General features: G+C 40.7%; 1 protein-coding gene across 1 annotated transcript in view; it reads right to left on the bottom strand.

Moving 5' to 3' along the window:
• suclg2 (succinate-CoA ligase GDP-forming subunit beta) overlaps positions 1-17,542 on the bottom strand; it is a 101,284-nt gene that overhangs the window by 56,201 nt on the left and 27,541 nt on the right. The window contains exons 3-5 of the mRNA XM_006784614.3: positions 4,365-4,464; positions 3,204-3,294; positions 1,445-1,597 (exon numbers count right to left, since the gene is read on the bottom strand). Coding sequence (XP_006784677.1) covers positions 1,445-1,597; positions 3,204-3,294; positions 4,365-4,464 — 344 coding nt within the window. The remainder of the gene's footprint in view (positions 1-1,444; positions 1,598-3,203; positions 3,295-4,364; positions 4,465-17,542) is intronic.

Genomic DNA, 17,542 nt, shown 5'->3' with positions numbered 1-17,542 from the left:
CATATTCAAATCGTTCTATCCTCCCTCTTTAGCACTGCTGATGACTGATAGCATCATTGTTGGCAGAGGAGGTTATCCATCCTCCATAAAGCACAGTGTGTGGCCCAAAAAAAAGCACATGGTTCAGAGAGAAACGGTGGCTGATTAGAAGCCGAACATATATAAATAAGACTTGCTGGCTCTTTACTTATTTAGCTCACCCCTACAGTTTTTTTCCATTTAAAATATCTCACCTGTTTCTTCTGCACTCTTCACCAACTATTCCTATGCACGTTCTTCACTGACAGAAACCCCCGCGGGGAAACAAAAAGTTACGGAGACCATATATAAAGAAACTGCAGTCAAATTAAGCTCCAGGATAAAGGAGGACAAAAAGTCAGTCTGGCAGTCTAATATATCCTCCTGTTTTCTCTCTTTTGATGATGATGGATCAGTGTCACTGCTCCGCAGACTCATCCATTTCAAAGCAGCGCTAAAGTCCGGGCATGAACCTGTGTGCACGCTCCTGTGGAGGCACGTCTGTGCTGGTTAGATGTGGAAGTGCAAAATCAAACTGTAGTGAAGCAGATTGAGTTTATTATGAATCTCATAGTAACGATAATTTGTATCAATGTGGAAATTAGGTTTTTATTTTAAAAAAACAACTTGAATGGTGCTCACTTTGACACCATCATCATTCAGCAAAACTCAAGTGTTTGCATTTCATCTGGTAGGAAACATGACTTCAGCAGCCTAATCTTCACTGCCCGTCTCCTAGTTACAACATCATTACTGCTTCACCTATTGGTGACATCTCATCCATCTGTACAGACAGTCTGTAGCACCAAACAGGGCTGGACAATAACTATTTTAATCATTTTGTTTGATAGTAAAACCCACTCATTTCTCATTTATAGAAAGTCTTTGGTGAAGTTAATGTAACGTAATTGTCTCAGCTTGATGTTTCACAACGCACATTAGCAAAATAAGACACACGTATATAACCTTTTGGAGGTAGCCATCTGTAAACGCTTCAAGGTTACATCTGTTAACGACGATGAGGCCGTGCTGTCGAGAAGCTGTAAATAAAATCTCATTAATGGCAAAAGAAAACATCGAAGGCTGTGTGTGTTTGCACATGTTAAACTCCAGTGTGTTCCTGTATGCGTGCGCCATGTTCAGCTTCTGCTGTGTGTGTGCGAACAGATCTCAGCTTCCATCTGGAAACTCGGTATGATTTCAACACCCCCCCTCAAAAAAAACCTTTATCAGTTTTAAAGTAAGATGGTGAGGGGATTATAAAGAGCTCCACTGTGCCAGTAAAGAACAAGCATCATGGTAAGATGTCTAATTCAAGGAAGTTAAATTTTGGGCAGCTCTCAAGTTTTTTTCCCCCCTCTTTCTTATTCTTGTAGCTGGTAATCACTGACAACTTAGAAATGACTGAAAAGCAGAAATTTTATACCTTAAAGATGAGTTCTGGGGTGTTGGCGGCCACCTCCTCGATATCCATACCTCCCTGGGGGCTTCCTACCATGACAGGACCATTGAAGGAGCGGTCCATTAGGATGGCAAAATATGTCTCCCTGGTAATATCCAGGGCCTCAGCAACCATCACCTGCACATTGCAAAGCAAAAACAGAGGGGCTGGATAGAAGAAGGTAGCTATGTTACTGATCTGACATCACTAAGAAAACATTATTATTAAGGGGGAAAAAAAGGGAAAAAAGTCATTTGTGTTCCCATTTATTCCAACCAGTATTTACAAAAACTCCGAAAATGTTTTACGTTTAACTTTATCTTTTAAAAGTAACACATTTACAACTAGCTGTAAAACACAAGAACATAAGCAGAGTGCAGAGATTGGCACTATCTACGTGCAGCAGCTCTGAGGAAATGTCATCTGTTATGTTATAAATAAAAGAAACAAAGGCAAATAGAGAGGAATTGTGTGTTCATTCAGAAAGAGAGGCAGGAGGAAGCAAGCAAGAAGCCCATTTGAAAAGGAAAGGAAAAAATGACTTGACAGGAAACTATCAGTTCTGTGGTGGTTAATGGGGTGCAGGTTTGGTGGGAGGGGTGTTTGTTTGAACATGCACAGCCCTTATGTTCTGCTTCCACCTTATCGCCCAGTGAATGAGGATGGATCGGCTTTTCTGCGCTCCGTGTTAACAGACAGCGCTCCCATCTTCTTGTCCGAAAGTTGTTTTCCCCACTCACTCAAACAACCTTTTAAGTTGCCTGTCGTTTGACTCACACCAGTTTCTTCTCTCAAACTAAACATATTCTTTTTTCCACAGTCTATTTCTATCTTTCTCTGCCTCGCTCATCTGTCCCGCCTCGTTTCCTCATCTCTCATTCAGAGCTATGAGAGTGAAAATCCACACAGATACACGAGTGCTGCCCCTTATCTGTGTTGTAGGACGGGTTGAGCGTTGGTGTGTGCTCCCATTGGCAGGTTGACAGCTGAGCTCTGGCTGTCATCGGAAACGCCGGGTTCTGACTACACCGTTATTGTACTCGAGCCGTTAGGCGCCTCTTTGCCACGTCAGATTTCTGTGCTGTGTGAGATTTTCTTGGTAAGACAATGATTGTAGATGTCCAATTGGTTTTCACTTCTCTTCTCACTCAGATCTAATCCAGGTTTTGGCCATATGTTTGTGTCTTTTATCCGCCTTTGCCTTCTGCCTCAGACAGCGAGTTGACTCTGAGCTTGTTGAATTTTCTGTAGCCGTCGTCAATAGAAATGATGTGTGATGCTCATTTGATTCAACGTAAACTTTACAGGGGAAACAGAAACAGAGATGAGGAGAGACAAAGAGGAAGGCAGCAGGACACACAAACAAGCCACAGACTGAGACGGCTTCGTCACCTGGAAAACGTCTGTTTTCAGGGGGTACGACATGCAGCATGCGAGCAGAGAAAATAGTATTCCTGCTTGTTAGTGGCGCACAGAAACAGTTGTTTACCAGACACTTTAAATTCACAGCGGGCTCTGTTCAATTTATGCAATGAGCCATAACACCAGCTAGTGCAACCCAACAGTAAACATCAGGGGCTAGCTACTATTAAAACTGAGCACAAAACAACAACAACAAAACTGATATTAATATGACAGAAATTAATTACTGGACTCAAAATGACTTGAAATGAGGTCAAAAAAAGGAAGAAAATATAGTGAGGGTAGAGATCTTTTCCTTCCCTCTGTCTCTGCAGTGGCTCACCGTTTTCACTTTCACTCCCTCTTTTGGTGTCTGCTTAGTAGTCAGGTTGAACCCCAGCATCTTATTGGCCAGCTCACCAACGACAGCAGGGCTAAAGGACAGAGGTTGTAGGTCAAACAATATCACTTCTTTGAAATAAATCTGTATCATGAAGCCAAAAAATAAAAAGAAAGACTTCTAAAATAAAGGTGGAAAAAGCAGGAGGGGTCTACAGCTGAAAGCGCATTTCTTCCCCTCTCAATAACTTTGTTCGGTTGAAAAGAAATATGTCTCAGCACTTTCTCGGTATTAGTCCAAAATATTCTGATGAAGGACAGCTTTTGGGTACACGTGCACATTGCTGTGAATCAAACTCCGCATTTTCTCTCCATTTAAAAGCAGCACGCATGCTGAGGCTGCTTCTGTTAGCCTGCTCTGCTTTTGCAAGTGAATACAAATGAAGCTCGGGGTTGTACTCATCCTTTGATAGATGAGAGGAAGGTGAACTGTGCACTCATGTCACTGTCTGGGGACGATGAACTTCACTGTATCTCACTTTGAAAAAGTTTCCGGCCTTTCCGAACCCCGAAGTAGGGTGATGATGATACATGCTTGGGACAATTGTCATAAATCACCTTTCTGCCTTTGCGGTGGCAGCAAGTTGTAGCTACCTTTACTAAGAAGACAGCATTTTTTTTTTTATTTATTTATGTATTTTATACGGGGGAAACTTGGTGGAGGGAAATGCAGTTCCTGAGCAAAGTAAAGCTCTTTTAAGATTTGTTTAGCCTTTTGAAAAATGCATAAGATTTCAGAGTGAGCCCTCATTGAAGAAATACATCCATCACACTTCGCAACTCTGAGCAGGAACAAAATAGTGGCACAAAACCCAATAAACCCGAGCGGGGAAACTGAAAATGGGGTGGGTAATGCTTCAGTCGACCTTAAAGCCCCTTTTTCAACATTTAATTGAGGGTAGTTGTTCGAAAACGAGACAGTGGAAGAAAGAAAAATGTTTATTTGCAGCCCGAGTAATCCTGACTGTGTCTTTGTGCCTAGGGAGCATCTTCAGAAAGCTCTTTGAGCCTCCTCGCTGTAAAAGCCGCTGTTGTTGGAGAAAATAACATCAATCTATTTCCTACAGTAACTCACAGTGTGAAATGCACGTAGGGGCATACTTACTCCTTCGTTAAGTGCACTCCACCTTTAAGGCCGCTGTCGAACACACCCTTGCCTCTGCCCCCGGCCAGAATCTGAGCTTTCAGCACGATCTCTTTGGCATCTGAACAACAGAGTGAGACAGACAGAGAGAGGTAGAGAGAGAGGGAACGAGACAAAAGGAGGAGAAGAGAAAGTCAGACGGAGCACTTAAGATATAAGCTCATGCCCTTGAACGCACCCTTGAGCCTGTCAATTATTTGTCCATATGATTGAAGGAAGGAAGGAGGGAGGAAGAAAACAGAAGGCTGGCTAACATTCCTTAGCAGAGTGATCATCTGCAAGACTTTGACTTTAGTTTATACTAAGGTCCTGTTGTAATGCATCACAAAGTTAACTCTATTAAGTCTACAGACAGCTGGATGGTGCAAAATAAATATCTTTTGTAACCTAATGTTATTCTACTTGGCTCAGACAGTGACATGTCTTAACCTTCCCACCAACCCAACAGGACTCATGGACAACATCCTTTCATATACATTTCAGATAAGACTTCCTTAAACACCAATTATAGTGCATTCCAGATCTAAGGGCTTCCAATGAGACATTCATCTGTTTATAGTCCAGTAAAGAACATACCAGTTTTATCAATGGACACTTAAGTCTAATTAATGTTTTTTTAAAAGAAAAAGTACAGGTGGTTTAACTTGCAAAATGCATCTTTTAAAGTTTTTTGGGGGCATTTTAACTTTTATTTGATAGTAAAGCAGTGAAAACAGACAGAAAAGTGGGGAGACAGAGGAGAGAGAAGGAGACACAGGTCAGCTTGAACCTGAGCTGCTGGCATATGATCACCTGTTCACTCACTGAGGTAAACTGGATCTCTTAAATGCATTTTTTAAATAAATAAAAAGCAAAGGAAAATAAAAACCTCTGACCTGATGCTGGTGTTAGCTGAAAGGTCAAAGAAATACTAAACTAATGTGAAAAAAACAAACAAACATCTGTCTCAGCTGCTGAAAATGGTAAACACGAACAATATGAAGGGACATTAGCAGGAACACAACCTGGATGAAAAAGCAGTGGTATACTTACAAAGCATTTTTGTCACTAAGCTCCATGCTTAATCATAATGTCAATAAAGCTCCTTTCAGCTGCTCTTGTATTCAAAAAGGGGTCGCCACAGCTGGTAGCTTCACGTTTGATTTGGCAGATATTTATTTATTTAACATTAGACGCCCTTCCTGATAAAACCTCGCTGGAATTTGTGTCTCCTGCTGGGATTTAAACCAGGGAGCTTCAGCTGTTGGGTGGAAGTATAAAGCACTACACAATGTAGAGCCACTAACTGCGATCTCAGTACTGATCAAAATAACTGTGATGATCATTTTGTGATCAGTTATCAGAGTATTAGTAGAACTACTTTCCCAAAGAAGTCAAAGTTCTGGTGGCTATGCTAAAGTACAGGAGAGCTTCTGAAGAACAGAAATGTCTACAAATTTCAGGTGATTGAATTTCAAAAGACATATAAGCTAAAGTGTTGGACACACTGACAGAAGATTACCATTTCTGGGGTGATTGCCATTATAATAAATTTAATAATTAAAAGATCCACATAAGGAAGAAGGAAAATAAAAACTTGGTGAAGCATTGGAAGTCTTGGAAGTTTGGAAACATGACCTTGCCCTAATTACTTAACCACCCAGCATCCCCTTCGCTGTCACTGCCACCTTCCAAGCAGTCGCATCAGGAGGAGGTCTCTGAGCTCTCTCTTCCGCATCTTACCCACAATCCCGCACTATTCAAATGGATCAGAGGACACTTGATGAAAGATTGTCTACAGTTAGGTTTTCATTATCTAGGTGGGGAGAGTTCAACCTTTGACAGGTGGCTGCCAGCACGTTGGGAAGTGGGTGAAGGGGGCGTAGAAACGTGGCTAAGAAGACACCTTGACCAACTCTTAACGTCTAAGGGAAGGGTGGAATAGATCGAGGACCTGGTGAAGCTGGAGGGGCTAAAAATGTTTTCCATGTTCACTGTTGCTGTAGTTTAAAAAAAAAAGGAGAACAAAAAAAAGGGGTGGGGGGTGGGGGGGGGGGAGGACCCAGGGAATACAGGCTTGGACAGGGTGACAGGGATTAAACTAACACTGCATTAGTGAGGCCCGTCCTGTGAGGAGAGTTAAAGGCTGAGGGGAGAGGGGAAGCGAAAGCATGAAGAGATGGAGAGAGAATGAAAGGTGAGCTCGTATGCAAAAGGCTTTGAGAGCAGTTATAAATGAATAAATATGTTAATAAAAAACTGCTACTGCACAAAATTAAAAAGAGTTCAAAGCAAGATGAGAAAGCATGTCCTGCGGGCATGTGCAGCGGAGAGGGACAGCACAGAGGAAATGACTTTTGCTTTAAAAAGAAGAAATAATATATAGAAAAAAGAAGCAAGTTAAAGAACAAGGATGTGGCCCAACAGGGAGGTTGCATCATTGAGGTGTGAAGAAAGGTAAAGAACTAAGATAAGACGTCACAGCAAGTACACTAAAATATATAGAAGAAGAAGAAGAAAAGGGTATGCGACGTGTTAAGGAAGGTAATGGTGTGAGAACAAGGCAGGTGTTCATTCTTGCTGCACTAGTAAGTGAAGCCAATCTGCACACAATAAGATATACAAGCAATTTCAGCATTTAAGAATAGCCACAGAAGCTGTAATGTGCTGATAATAAGAGAAAACTTTAGAGGAAAAACAGAAGAAGCAGATATAATGTGATAAACTGTGAGTATTACCAATCACAAAGACAGCATGATTAAAAAGGTCACACTTGCCTCTTCCCATCTCTCTCGGTCTCTCTCTCCCTCACACACACACACACACACACACACACACACACACACACACACACACACACAATGCAGATCTTACAAATAATGCTGTTTAACACTGAAACATCAATCTCAGTTGAAATGCATGGAAATTATAACAATGTCCTTAAAGATCAGAGTAAAAGAGCAGTGTGACCATTAGCTGGTAGTATAGCAGACAAGAGATGGCTTCTAACACTGAGAGAAAAAGGTTGGTCCATAATGAGAGCAGTGTGAGGACAGGATGGAAAAGGAGTGATAAAATGTAAAAGAAAATCTGAAACAAGTCAAAGTTTTCTTATGTCAAACTGTAAAGAAAAAGTGGAAACAAGGGCACGTGTCTGAAGTTAATCAATAAAGACACCAGCAAGCGCTGCTGATGAGTCACAGCTCAAGATGTTCACACAGTGGGAAAAAATGCAATATTTAGCTCTAAACATCTGAAAGGTGACACAGGTGGGCGTTTTATCACAGGAACATTTTCTATGTTCTGATTAGGTTGCTTTGTTGTACGTTTTCTTTACAGTACTGGCTAAGTGAATAATCTCTTTCTGTTATCCAGCCACAATAATTAAAAAATACCTCCTCAGACTGATATTAGTTTGCTTATCAGCTGAACGAGAATCCTCTTCTTAGTCGGAGGGAGACAGTGTTTCATAATCAGCTAACTGCTTCCATTTGTATCATGCATGGCCCTCTGTGAAGAAATGGAGCTCGATTTTCATCTTCATTTATTTTCCATTTCTTGGGGACACACGGAAGGAGATTAACAATGCACAACATCTCCGATCTCATCGTATGCAATTTGGGTAATGCGGTCATCATCCTCGGGCTTTACTTATTTCCCAGTAATGAGAGCAAATCAACTCCCAGTCTGCTTGCCAGTGACGGCAGCTGGCAAAGAGGACGTTACTTCTGCAGTCTGTGTCTCTTTCACCCCGTTCTTTCTGTGCACTTTGAAAGGCTATTCTCTTCCCCCACCCTCCCCCCTCTGCATGTAGCTCATGAGCGGCCAACAGCACAGTTAGCTTTGGTCTGATATTTAATTAAGCCTTCGAGGCTGCGCCATGAGGGGGAATGCTGCCTGGTAAGGGACAGATGCGGGCTATGCGCCAATCCGGAGAGAGTAAGATGAGGCTACCATCTGCAAGGAGAGAGAAAAAGATCAGGGTGGCCCTCCCCGACACTCGTGTGCTGTAATGAAAGTAATGCGGCGGCTAAATGGGGAAGACTAATCAAACTGTTGGGAGTAAGGAGAAAACAAACACAAGCCACGAACAGCTACAATCAAACACAGCCAGTCTGAGTCTCAGCCTTCCTATGGATAAATACCAACACCAGAGGAAAGACAGTAAATAAAAAAAATAAATAAATAAAAAGCAGTCAAACCCTCAACATCTGTGCTCGATTATGATGCCAGACAGTGCTGATTGCTGTCGAACAGGTGGAATCTGTTCTTTAGAAGAAGAAAAAAAACAAAAGAGGCCGGAAATGTCAGTCTACAGGATCATTAAAACAAGTAGCGTAGGCACAATTATACTTTCCCAGTATAGAGCTATTTTACGATAAGTAGGAGAAAAAAACGAAACAATCTGCACCTCCATTTGCTTCCATCTAGAAGCACATAGTGTACCTTTAAATAACTTCAATTATGCTGTCAGCTGCATATTGATGTCAAGAAAGCTAGTGACTGTCGACTCCAGTTTATGAGTCACTTTGCCGCAGTGATTTTTGGCTGTGTCACAACTATGTATCAGTAATATTGTGAAAATGGACTCATAATCTACTACAGCGCCATAGGCAACGCAGGAAACTAATGATCCGAAACAAAGAAACCATCTAATAAGCTTTACTAATTGTTTAAGCACAAAAGTGAATATGTGCGCCGGGTTTTTACCTTTCATGTGTATTAAAAGGCAAATTTAGGGCCAGCGCTTAGTTCTGTAAAATGCTTAGTGTAATGGCCTTATCAACACATTTTATTTTAATTACACTTAGGCACCATTAGGGCAAGTGCACAGAGCAGGTCATGTTTAATGACTGCTTGTATAATGATTTCATTTACGACTCCCATTTCCAGAAATGCTGGAATGCGATGTAAAATGTAAATCAAAACAAAAGGAAATCATTTGCGAGTCATTTAAAGCCTACATTTAATTAAAAAACAACAACACAGAGACAAATCATCAAACTTTCTTTGGTTTTTTTAAGCTGTGCTCATAAATAACTTGTTAACGGCAAAAGATTTCGGCATGCATCCATCCATCCCTGCTTATCCCATTCAGGGCTGGGATACACCTGGGACAGCCTGTCTCTTACAGGGCTAACACTTTAAACACGTTAAATAACAATGAAATTTCCCAGTTTCAGTATTCGACAATTTTTCTTTGTGCCATCAAATTTCTAATCGAATACAGTAAAATCATTGTTTTTCAACAAAGGAATACAGATTTTTAGAAGATGGGGCTGTAAGCGCAGCAGATAAAGCTGACATTATCTTGGAAAAAGTTCCGCTTTCTCTAAACTTTTACCTTTTTTTCCCCAATTCTACCAGACTGTGAAAAGGTCAGACATTAAATGGTTTTCTATTCATGCAGCGATGGCAAGTGAACCAAAAGGAGAGACAGGAAAATAAAATCTCTCTGTTTTGCATCTACCTTGACATATAATGGTCTTAAAATTCTTCAAGCAAAATATGTTGCCTGTTCAGTTCAGGTTGAAAAGTCAACCAACATTTATAAATCATAAGCGCGCTTGGCAAAAGCCCTCTTGCTACTGGCGCGTCAGTTCAACCAGATATATGGGCCTAACAAGACTCTAACAAACAGATTTGAACACCAAAATAGCCAAAGACTGCAACATTTATCCTCTTTGTTTGCTACAACTAAATAAATAATTATCATGTCACTGTCTTGTCTGGTTAAGCCCAGTGTCCATGTGTCTCTGCATCTAATGATGCATCTCGGTGCTACTCAGTGGAAAAAGAATATCAGTTTCCCTGACCAACAATGGCACCTCTTTGTGACACTCCTCCAGTCACGGCTTGCATGACAGCTGAGTCCTCATTAGAGGACAAGTCCACCTGAATTTCAGACACAGGACAGCACCTCTAATGACAACTTGAGATGCCCCTGGTCTCCTCTCTGTCTTTTTTTCCCCTTTTTCTTTTTTCTTTTTTTTTTAATTGCCATGCAAGCAGAAGGGTGATCATAATGATAATGGTGTTGTGGAGCAATGGGTGCTAAATGACCATGGAGATATCTGCAAGGCGAATCATTCGTCTCGGAGCGAAAACCAGTGTGAAGACATTTACTTGTATCGAGGCTCATCGGGAAACAGTTAACTAAAAAAAAAAATCAACTGGTTAAAGACAAGATCGCCAGAAAAAAAAAGAAAAAGAGTAAAAAAGAATTAAAAATAAAAAAGTTTAACTAGCTGAGAGGCCCTTTTATTGATTGATACAATTTCTTCACTTCAGCATTAACAACTGCAGAGAAAAACTCTAAAATCTACAGACATCTGCTGCTGCATTAGTGGGCAGGAGGAACGCAATGCCAATTCCACTGATGACTAATGAAACGTACCTAATGGCTGGAGCTCACTACAACGAAGCACAGCTGAGTTTGCACATTTTACTCCACAATTTCTGTATCTGCTCGAACTATTTTCAACTCCGGCACGACCAGGTGCCCCGTGTTTACCCGATGTGCCCTGACAACAAACAATAGGCGGCATGCTCACTTCTACTGGCACATTAGTATCATCCTAATACGATAGAGAAGACGTGTGAAAAATAATTCCACATCTCACCCACAACATGAAAAGGTTGTGGTGCGTAATGAGGAGGTGGAAACACTAAGCTGCTTACGGAAATCAGCTCTTTGAGAGACAGGCTGCTTTACCCTGCAAAGCCTATTTACAGCTGTTAAGACAATTTCAGATGCATTGCTTTTTTTCCCCTTTTTAAAACCAACGCAAGACCTAAGAGCCAGCTAATGTAATGGATAACAACAGGTCCTTGGAGAGGGCAGTATAATGTGCATCTGCTGGTTTATTTAGGAACGCTCATATTGTGCTTGAAAATTCTCGACGTTTTTATGCGCACGTGTCTTCACAGCTATCATGCTGCCTACGGGTGGTTTTCTGCTTTGTCTCCAAGTCGGCGGGTCGCTGTGTCTGTGTTAATAACCTTTTGTTTCACACCCGCCCCCCTCCTGCACTCCTCCCCACCCCCACTTTCTCTCTTCATTGTGTGCTATGCATGTTATCTTGGCAGGTAGTGAAAAACTGCAGGCTAACATCTGTCTTCCTGTGTGACAGAGCAGCACTATGGAGGGGCGAGAGCTGTTCAGTCCATCAGCAGGAGCCCTGCAGTGAGTGAGACGGTGACACGCAGATATCTGCAGTTGGCTCCGGCTAACAACCTGCTTTTGTTTACTTATCCCCTCCGATGTGATTAAACTGGCAAATGAGTACCATCTATGATGATTTTACAGAAGGTCTGGGCACATTTTGAGGGGGTGTTTAGGAAATACTAAAAATAGGGGGAGCTGCGAGTAGGAGTGAGCAACAACAGCCTGAAGTAAGGGATGAATAAAAATTAAAACTCATATGGGAAAGAAAAATAAACAAATGTACAGTAAAAAAAAAAAATTGCTTTATTTGCACTGTACGTCTCAAAACACTCTCATACTATAATACACTCACAACTTAAATATGAATAAAGTCAACACGTATTGTAGAAGAAAAGAAACAAGACATTTTCACACGTATATAATATATAACATATAACTGGATAGCTCTGTGAGTTCTCTATTTAGAAAGAAATAAGGAGAGACAACAAAAAGAAGCAAAGACATTACGAGGCTGAAAAGAGTGACTAAAGAAGAAGAAGGCAACAGCGCACTGTGTGGTTTCAATACATAAGAAACTCCAATGTTTTGACTTCACAATCACAATTTAAGAGCTATGTAACTCATCCCATTTAGAAGTTCTAAATGAGATGAACCAGTATTGTCTCTACACATAACAGACAATTTAGCGAAGAACCCATTTTAAATTGTATCTTTAGGCACTTAAGCCTCTTGCCAAAACACAATTTGTTCTCATTTTATTATTTGAATCTAGGAAAACTGCCAAAGATAACAGTCTGACAGGCATAAAATATTTTTGGAACAGCACGGTGATTTCCAAAGTGCTATCACCCAAACATGTGGCACATCTCAGCATGGTGTGCAGTGCGTTCTTAAAAAATATTGAGGAAACTGGACAAGTGGAAGACAAAGGATGAATTGTATCTGAAAGACTTGCCCTTAACCCTCATCAGAAATGGTCTCAGTTGTAGGATGGCAATCAAGAAGTCATTCTTAAGGGAAATTGGAGAAAAGGCTGAGGCATGCCAAATTACAGCTAACAGACAAATTTGTCAGTTTCTTATAATTTGGGCACAAATATTTCACATCAGTCTCTTAGCAGCTGCAGCCAATGACCTGATGGATTCTCCAATCATGTTTTTACTGCAAACTATACACTGCACTGTGCAGTCAACACAAAGACTGAGTACTACTAATTATGCACTGTTGGTCAGCAAACATAGAATACCCAAAAGATAGTGGTGTGTTCAAAAAAAATGGAAGCCACAGACTCCAAACATGAACCACTTAAACAGCTCTTTCATATATAGGCTTGTATGTCAAAAATGAGATGTGAGCTAGCAAATACATCTTCCCCTGTGTGTTTGTTCTCCGCACAGTGATTCACAAGCTCACCCATCTGAATGGTTGATGCCAAACAGACCCAATCTCAGCACAGCTCCACTCACCACATAATGTTTACACTGGAGACAGTAGAGGTGGAAATGACAAAGACTCTGATGGAAACTGCTGGCAGCAAGAGCACAAAGATGGCAGCGACACAAGTGCGAAATTCAGAGGCTCAGGCTGCATATTCTCATGAAGTGCGAGAACCCGTTGTAACATCAAGTGGCTTGATAGATGAGCAGCTGCTTCGGTGTCCTCTGTCCAGCAGACCAACGAGGAGAGGACGCAACGAGGGCTCCAGCTGGTCTACACGGTCACACAGACCAACTTCTGAGAGGGTCGTCTCATCTCTCAATACTTCAGACAAAGACAGAAGAAAAAGAGCTGTGGTTGAGCCAACACTACTCAACGCTAACTGCTACTGTCAGCGCTTTTCACCAGAGACTCTGCCTCCTTTTCTGAAGGGGGAAGATGAAAGTGGTCTTAAAAGGCGCTTGAAATGTTGAAGTGCATGAAGCAGCTCCAGTGGGGACAGTGTGAATGAGAAGGGAGGATGTGCACAGCGAGGAGAGGTCTGGCCATTTTCCGTGTTTTAACCATGTTTGACAGTAAAATATTTGTCTGTCCCTCGCTGAAAAGGAAGAAGGGCCCCATGTGCATGCGATGTGTACAGTACCCTTTTTCCCCCGTTTTCAACCTTCTACTGAAGTGCAAGATATGTCCCAACATTTGTCATTGATAGAACGGGAGAGTTATCACACACAGAGCTGAGTATAATAGAATTTGATGACAAAAGACCCAGGTCTTACACAACACTGCTATCCAAATCAAGGTAGGCAAAAATTGGATCTGAACTGGAGAGAACACACACACACACACAAAAAGGGAAAGCAACAGAGAGAAAATATCACTGCGTTGCTTCTTACAAATTCACTGCTCAATGAATCATGGAATAGCCTTAATAAAACATGCAATTTAGGCTGAGTATTATTCAGATAATAGCTCTATAACTGCACAAGTTTTGGGACACAAAGGCATAAAAGAGCTCAAGTGAACTGAAGCATGAGTAACGCTAATGTGCCCACGACAAGGTTTCAACATATTTCTGATTGTCAAGTCCTACAATACATATATGATACCAAGTCAATCAAAGCTCATGTTTGTACAGTGGGTTAGATTCAATTACATGCATAGCAGTTTGTTCATCAATTCAATTTTCACCATTTTTGCTTAATGTATATTTATGCATATAAAATCTGTTAGTTCACATTCTGTTTGATGCAGGTCAGGTGTAGTAGCTGCCAAGCACAAGCTTTCAGGAAGTCAGCAATATGAGCAGATTTCTATTCATTTCTCTGGTTGAAATCCAAAAAAGCAAGGAAAAAAACACAGTTGGATTGGCACTCGCATTCATTTTTCATTCAAGTTTGAATTAAAGAAAAGATCATGAAATGTATTTCACTTCATTTGAATGCATCTCATGTAACCTAATTTTAAACTACTTAAGATGCAGAATTCATTTCATTTAGTGTAATTTCCACTAATTCAATTCAATGGCAAGCTAAGATGCAGTGTTGGATATATTATTGTGGTTGTGTCGATGCAAGACAGTTGCCTTTATACAAAAGAGCAAACTGTCTTTCCTCCATCCACACCCTTTCGATCTCTGGTGCTGAATCCAAAATGTTTCCACTCATAACTTCTCCGGATAATTCTCCATTCAGGCCGTTACTTCATCCTCTGACTGCATGACATTTGCATCCAGTATTTACTGCTCTTTAAACAAATGCCGTCTTCCCTCTGTCCGTGCAATGTTTCCTCTGCCACTACAGTAGCTGCCTTAGAGGCTTAAAGTCAAGAATTTTTCACTTTATTTCTTCAAGCTTTTCTTTTCATAAAATTGTAAACCATATTTACTCTAATCACACCTTTGGTGATCATGGCCAAAGTACTCAATTTTGACTCATCCAGACCTTGCTTACAAATATTGCTTCATATAGTGCCATTTACAGCAGATGTTCATTTCTGAGACAAGGTGGCAGGTTGGGTTTCCCTCTGATGACTGTTAAATGTACCTATTAGTGCAAGAAACACTGCTACTTAAGTAAATAACATACTGAAAAAGAAAGACCTCATTTCCAACCCGCCAGGCTTTGCTGACTAAAGCAGTAATTTTTAACACTTAGAAAAGTCGGTGCTCCATTTTCTGACTTTTGCAAACAAAAATACCGACTTTCATCAGTGGAGTCTGCTATAATGTAGCATTTACTGCCTCATTGGAAAAGAAAAAAAAAAAGCTGTGTAATGGCATTAGTTTGACAGACTAGTATTTCTAGCCAAAAGCTACCTAGTTTAACCATTGAATCAAGTAATTAGTCATATCCCCAATTACACTACAAAGTACCATAGCGGAGCATTAAGCCTGGTGAAATGTCAGGAAGGTGTGAAGGTTTGGAAAAAAATAGAAACCACCTGAGCCTGATCTGTTTGCTTCATTTTTAGATCCTCAGTGTGAACAGCACACGGCTGCCGAGTGTTACCACCAAGTCTGACGAGTCATACAATTTATCAGCTATGAAGGTGTGATCAGCTGAATGAGAAATCTTGACCTTCACAACAAAGTTCTAGCCAGTCAGTTTAGCCCCAATGACTTTATGCAGTTCTGGCACTTTATAATTGAACAGTAACTGAAATTTTACACATACAATAATTGCTGTTAAATTATTTTTCACTAAGATTTAACCAGCACACATTTTTACTTGCATTATTCATTAGGAAAAAAAACAAATAGGGAATTTTAAGAATGCCTCCTGCTCACTCTTTTGTATTAATCCAATGCAACGATGTCCCATGTTCATTAAGAAATAAAGCTAATAATAATAATAATAATGGATTGGATTTATATAGCGCTTTTCAAGGCACCCAAAGCGCTTTACAATTCCACTATTCATTCACTCTCACATTCACACACTGGTGGAAGCAAGCTACGGTTGTAGCCACAGCTGCCCTGGGGCAGACTGACAGAAGCGAGGCTGCCATATCCCTGTGTGAGGCTGCGTGAGGGAGGACTCAGGTGAGGTGCGTCATGGTTGGATAAGGAACTCTTCAAAACGACTTGTGGTGATGCCCATGGTGGAAAAGTGCATTTTCATGACAGATGGCACTGGCTAGGCCGTGTGTGGGGTTGGTGTAGAGGCATATGGTACCCTCTAGATGATCTCATACAGCAGCGCCAGGCTCAGTCGGAGGTGTAAATGTTTCTCTGCACCCTGCCAGAGGAAGTGGAACCATTCGCATCACCAGCAAAAGTGTATGTGTGTGTTATGTCATACCTTGTAAGACTGGCAGTTTAGTTAAGACTAATGAACTATTGTGATGTATCAACACGTCTGACCACATAAAACCTTCTACAGTAAGTGGCCTCACTTTAAGAACAAATTCTTTGATTGTTAAACAAATAGTGAATCAAAATGTCAGCAGTAACTGTTTCAGCATCTACTGAAATATCAAGCCTTTCCCACATATATTTTGGCATCTACACAAAAGTGGTGCTTTGCCTAAAGCGGTGCTTTACCTCTGTCAAATATACTCTTGTTGAATTTCCACAATTGCTGAATTATGAAGAAAGACAAATATAAATAATACACCTGCAAGTAACAATTACAGGAGCCAAGTAGTTCAGAAATGGAAAGAACTGGTTTATTTTTTGTTCCAATTTTGTTGACGAAAACTTGAAAAAGAAAATGCTAAACTTGCTGTGCAGGAAATCACCTAAGCACTCACAAAGTACTCAGTCGACCCTGAAAATCCAGATTCCACGAAAAATGGATGAAAAACAAAATGCTCATTCATGCTGTTTTTCTTCCGATGTTGAACGGATGGAGCATGTACTAAAAATCAAACGCATATCTGATACAAAAAAAAGACAGTTCAAAACCAGTCACACAAAACTAGGATGGTTGCAGTGATTATATCAGAAACTGGCTGCTGGAGCAACATTACACATACAAACACCAATCATCTAAACGAGCATATAACCTACATTTAATTCATTTACTGCATCTGATAGAAGCACAGTTTCTGAATTCACTACACTAAGCATATTTCATATGAAGAGTACAGAACATGTTAGTTCAACATACCGTAAATATAGGTTGAGCTTTGATGAGGTTATGCTGCGTATGGAAACTTGAGATACGGAGATGTGGCGGTTAAGGTTTGGTTAGAGCATGACAGTCTGATGAAAGCTGTAAGGTTTAAAGATCATTCAAGTAAGGAGTGAACTGGAAATACAGCGGGACACTTCCCCCCCCAGGACCGAATTATGATCATGTTGTCATGCATGTGATGAAAATATAGTATTTTATATATAATACTGTAGGGTTGTGCGATATGACCAAAATCTCATATCCCGATATAAGACATCTGTCATCCTAATAACGAAATAAATCACAAAAATGTAACATTTTCTGTAAATTCTGTGAATCTCGGGCAGCTCGACTTGCGTGAAGTGTTTCCAGCTGGGTGTCATGTAGCTGGAGTCGAGTGTTTTAACCGATGCATGAAACGATACATTTTTAGACATAAG

The sequence above is a fragment of the Neolamprologus brichardi genome, chromosome 5 (assembly GCF_056152115.1).
Source record: "Neolamprologus brichardi isolate AB-2024 chromosome 5, ASM5615211v1, whole genome shotgun sequence".
Taxonomy (NCBI): Eukaryota; Metazoa; Chordata; class Actinopteri; order Cichliformes; family Cichlidae; genus Neolamprologus; species Neolamprologus brichardi.
Note: the sequence above shows the minus strand (reverse complement) of the source record. Positions and strands in the feature narration are given on the sequence as shown.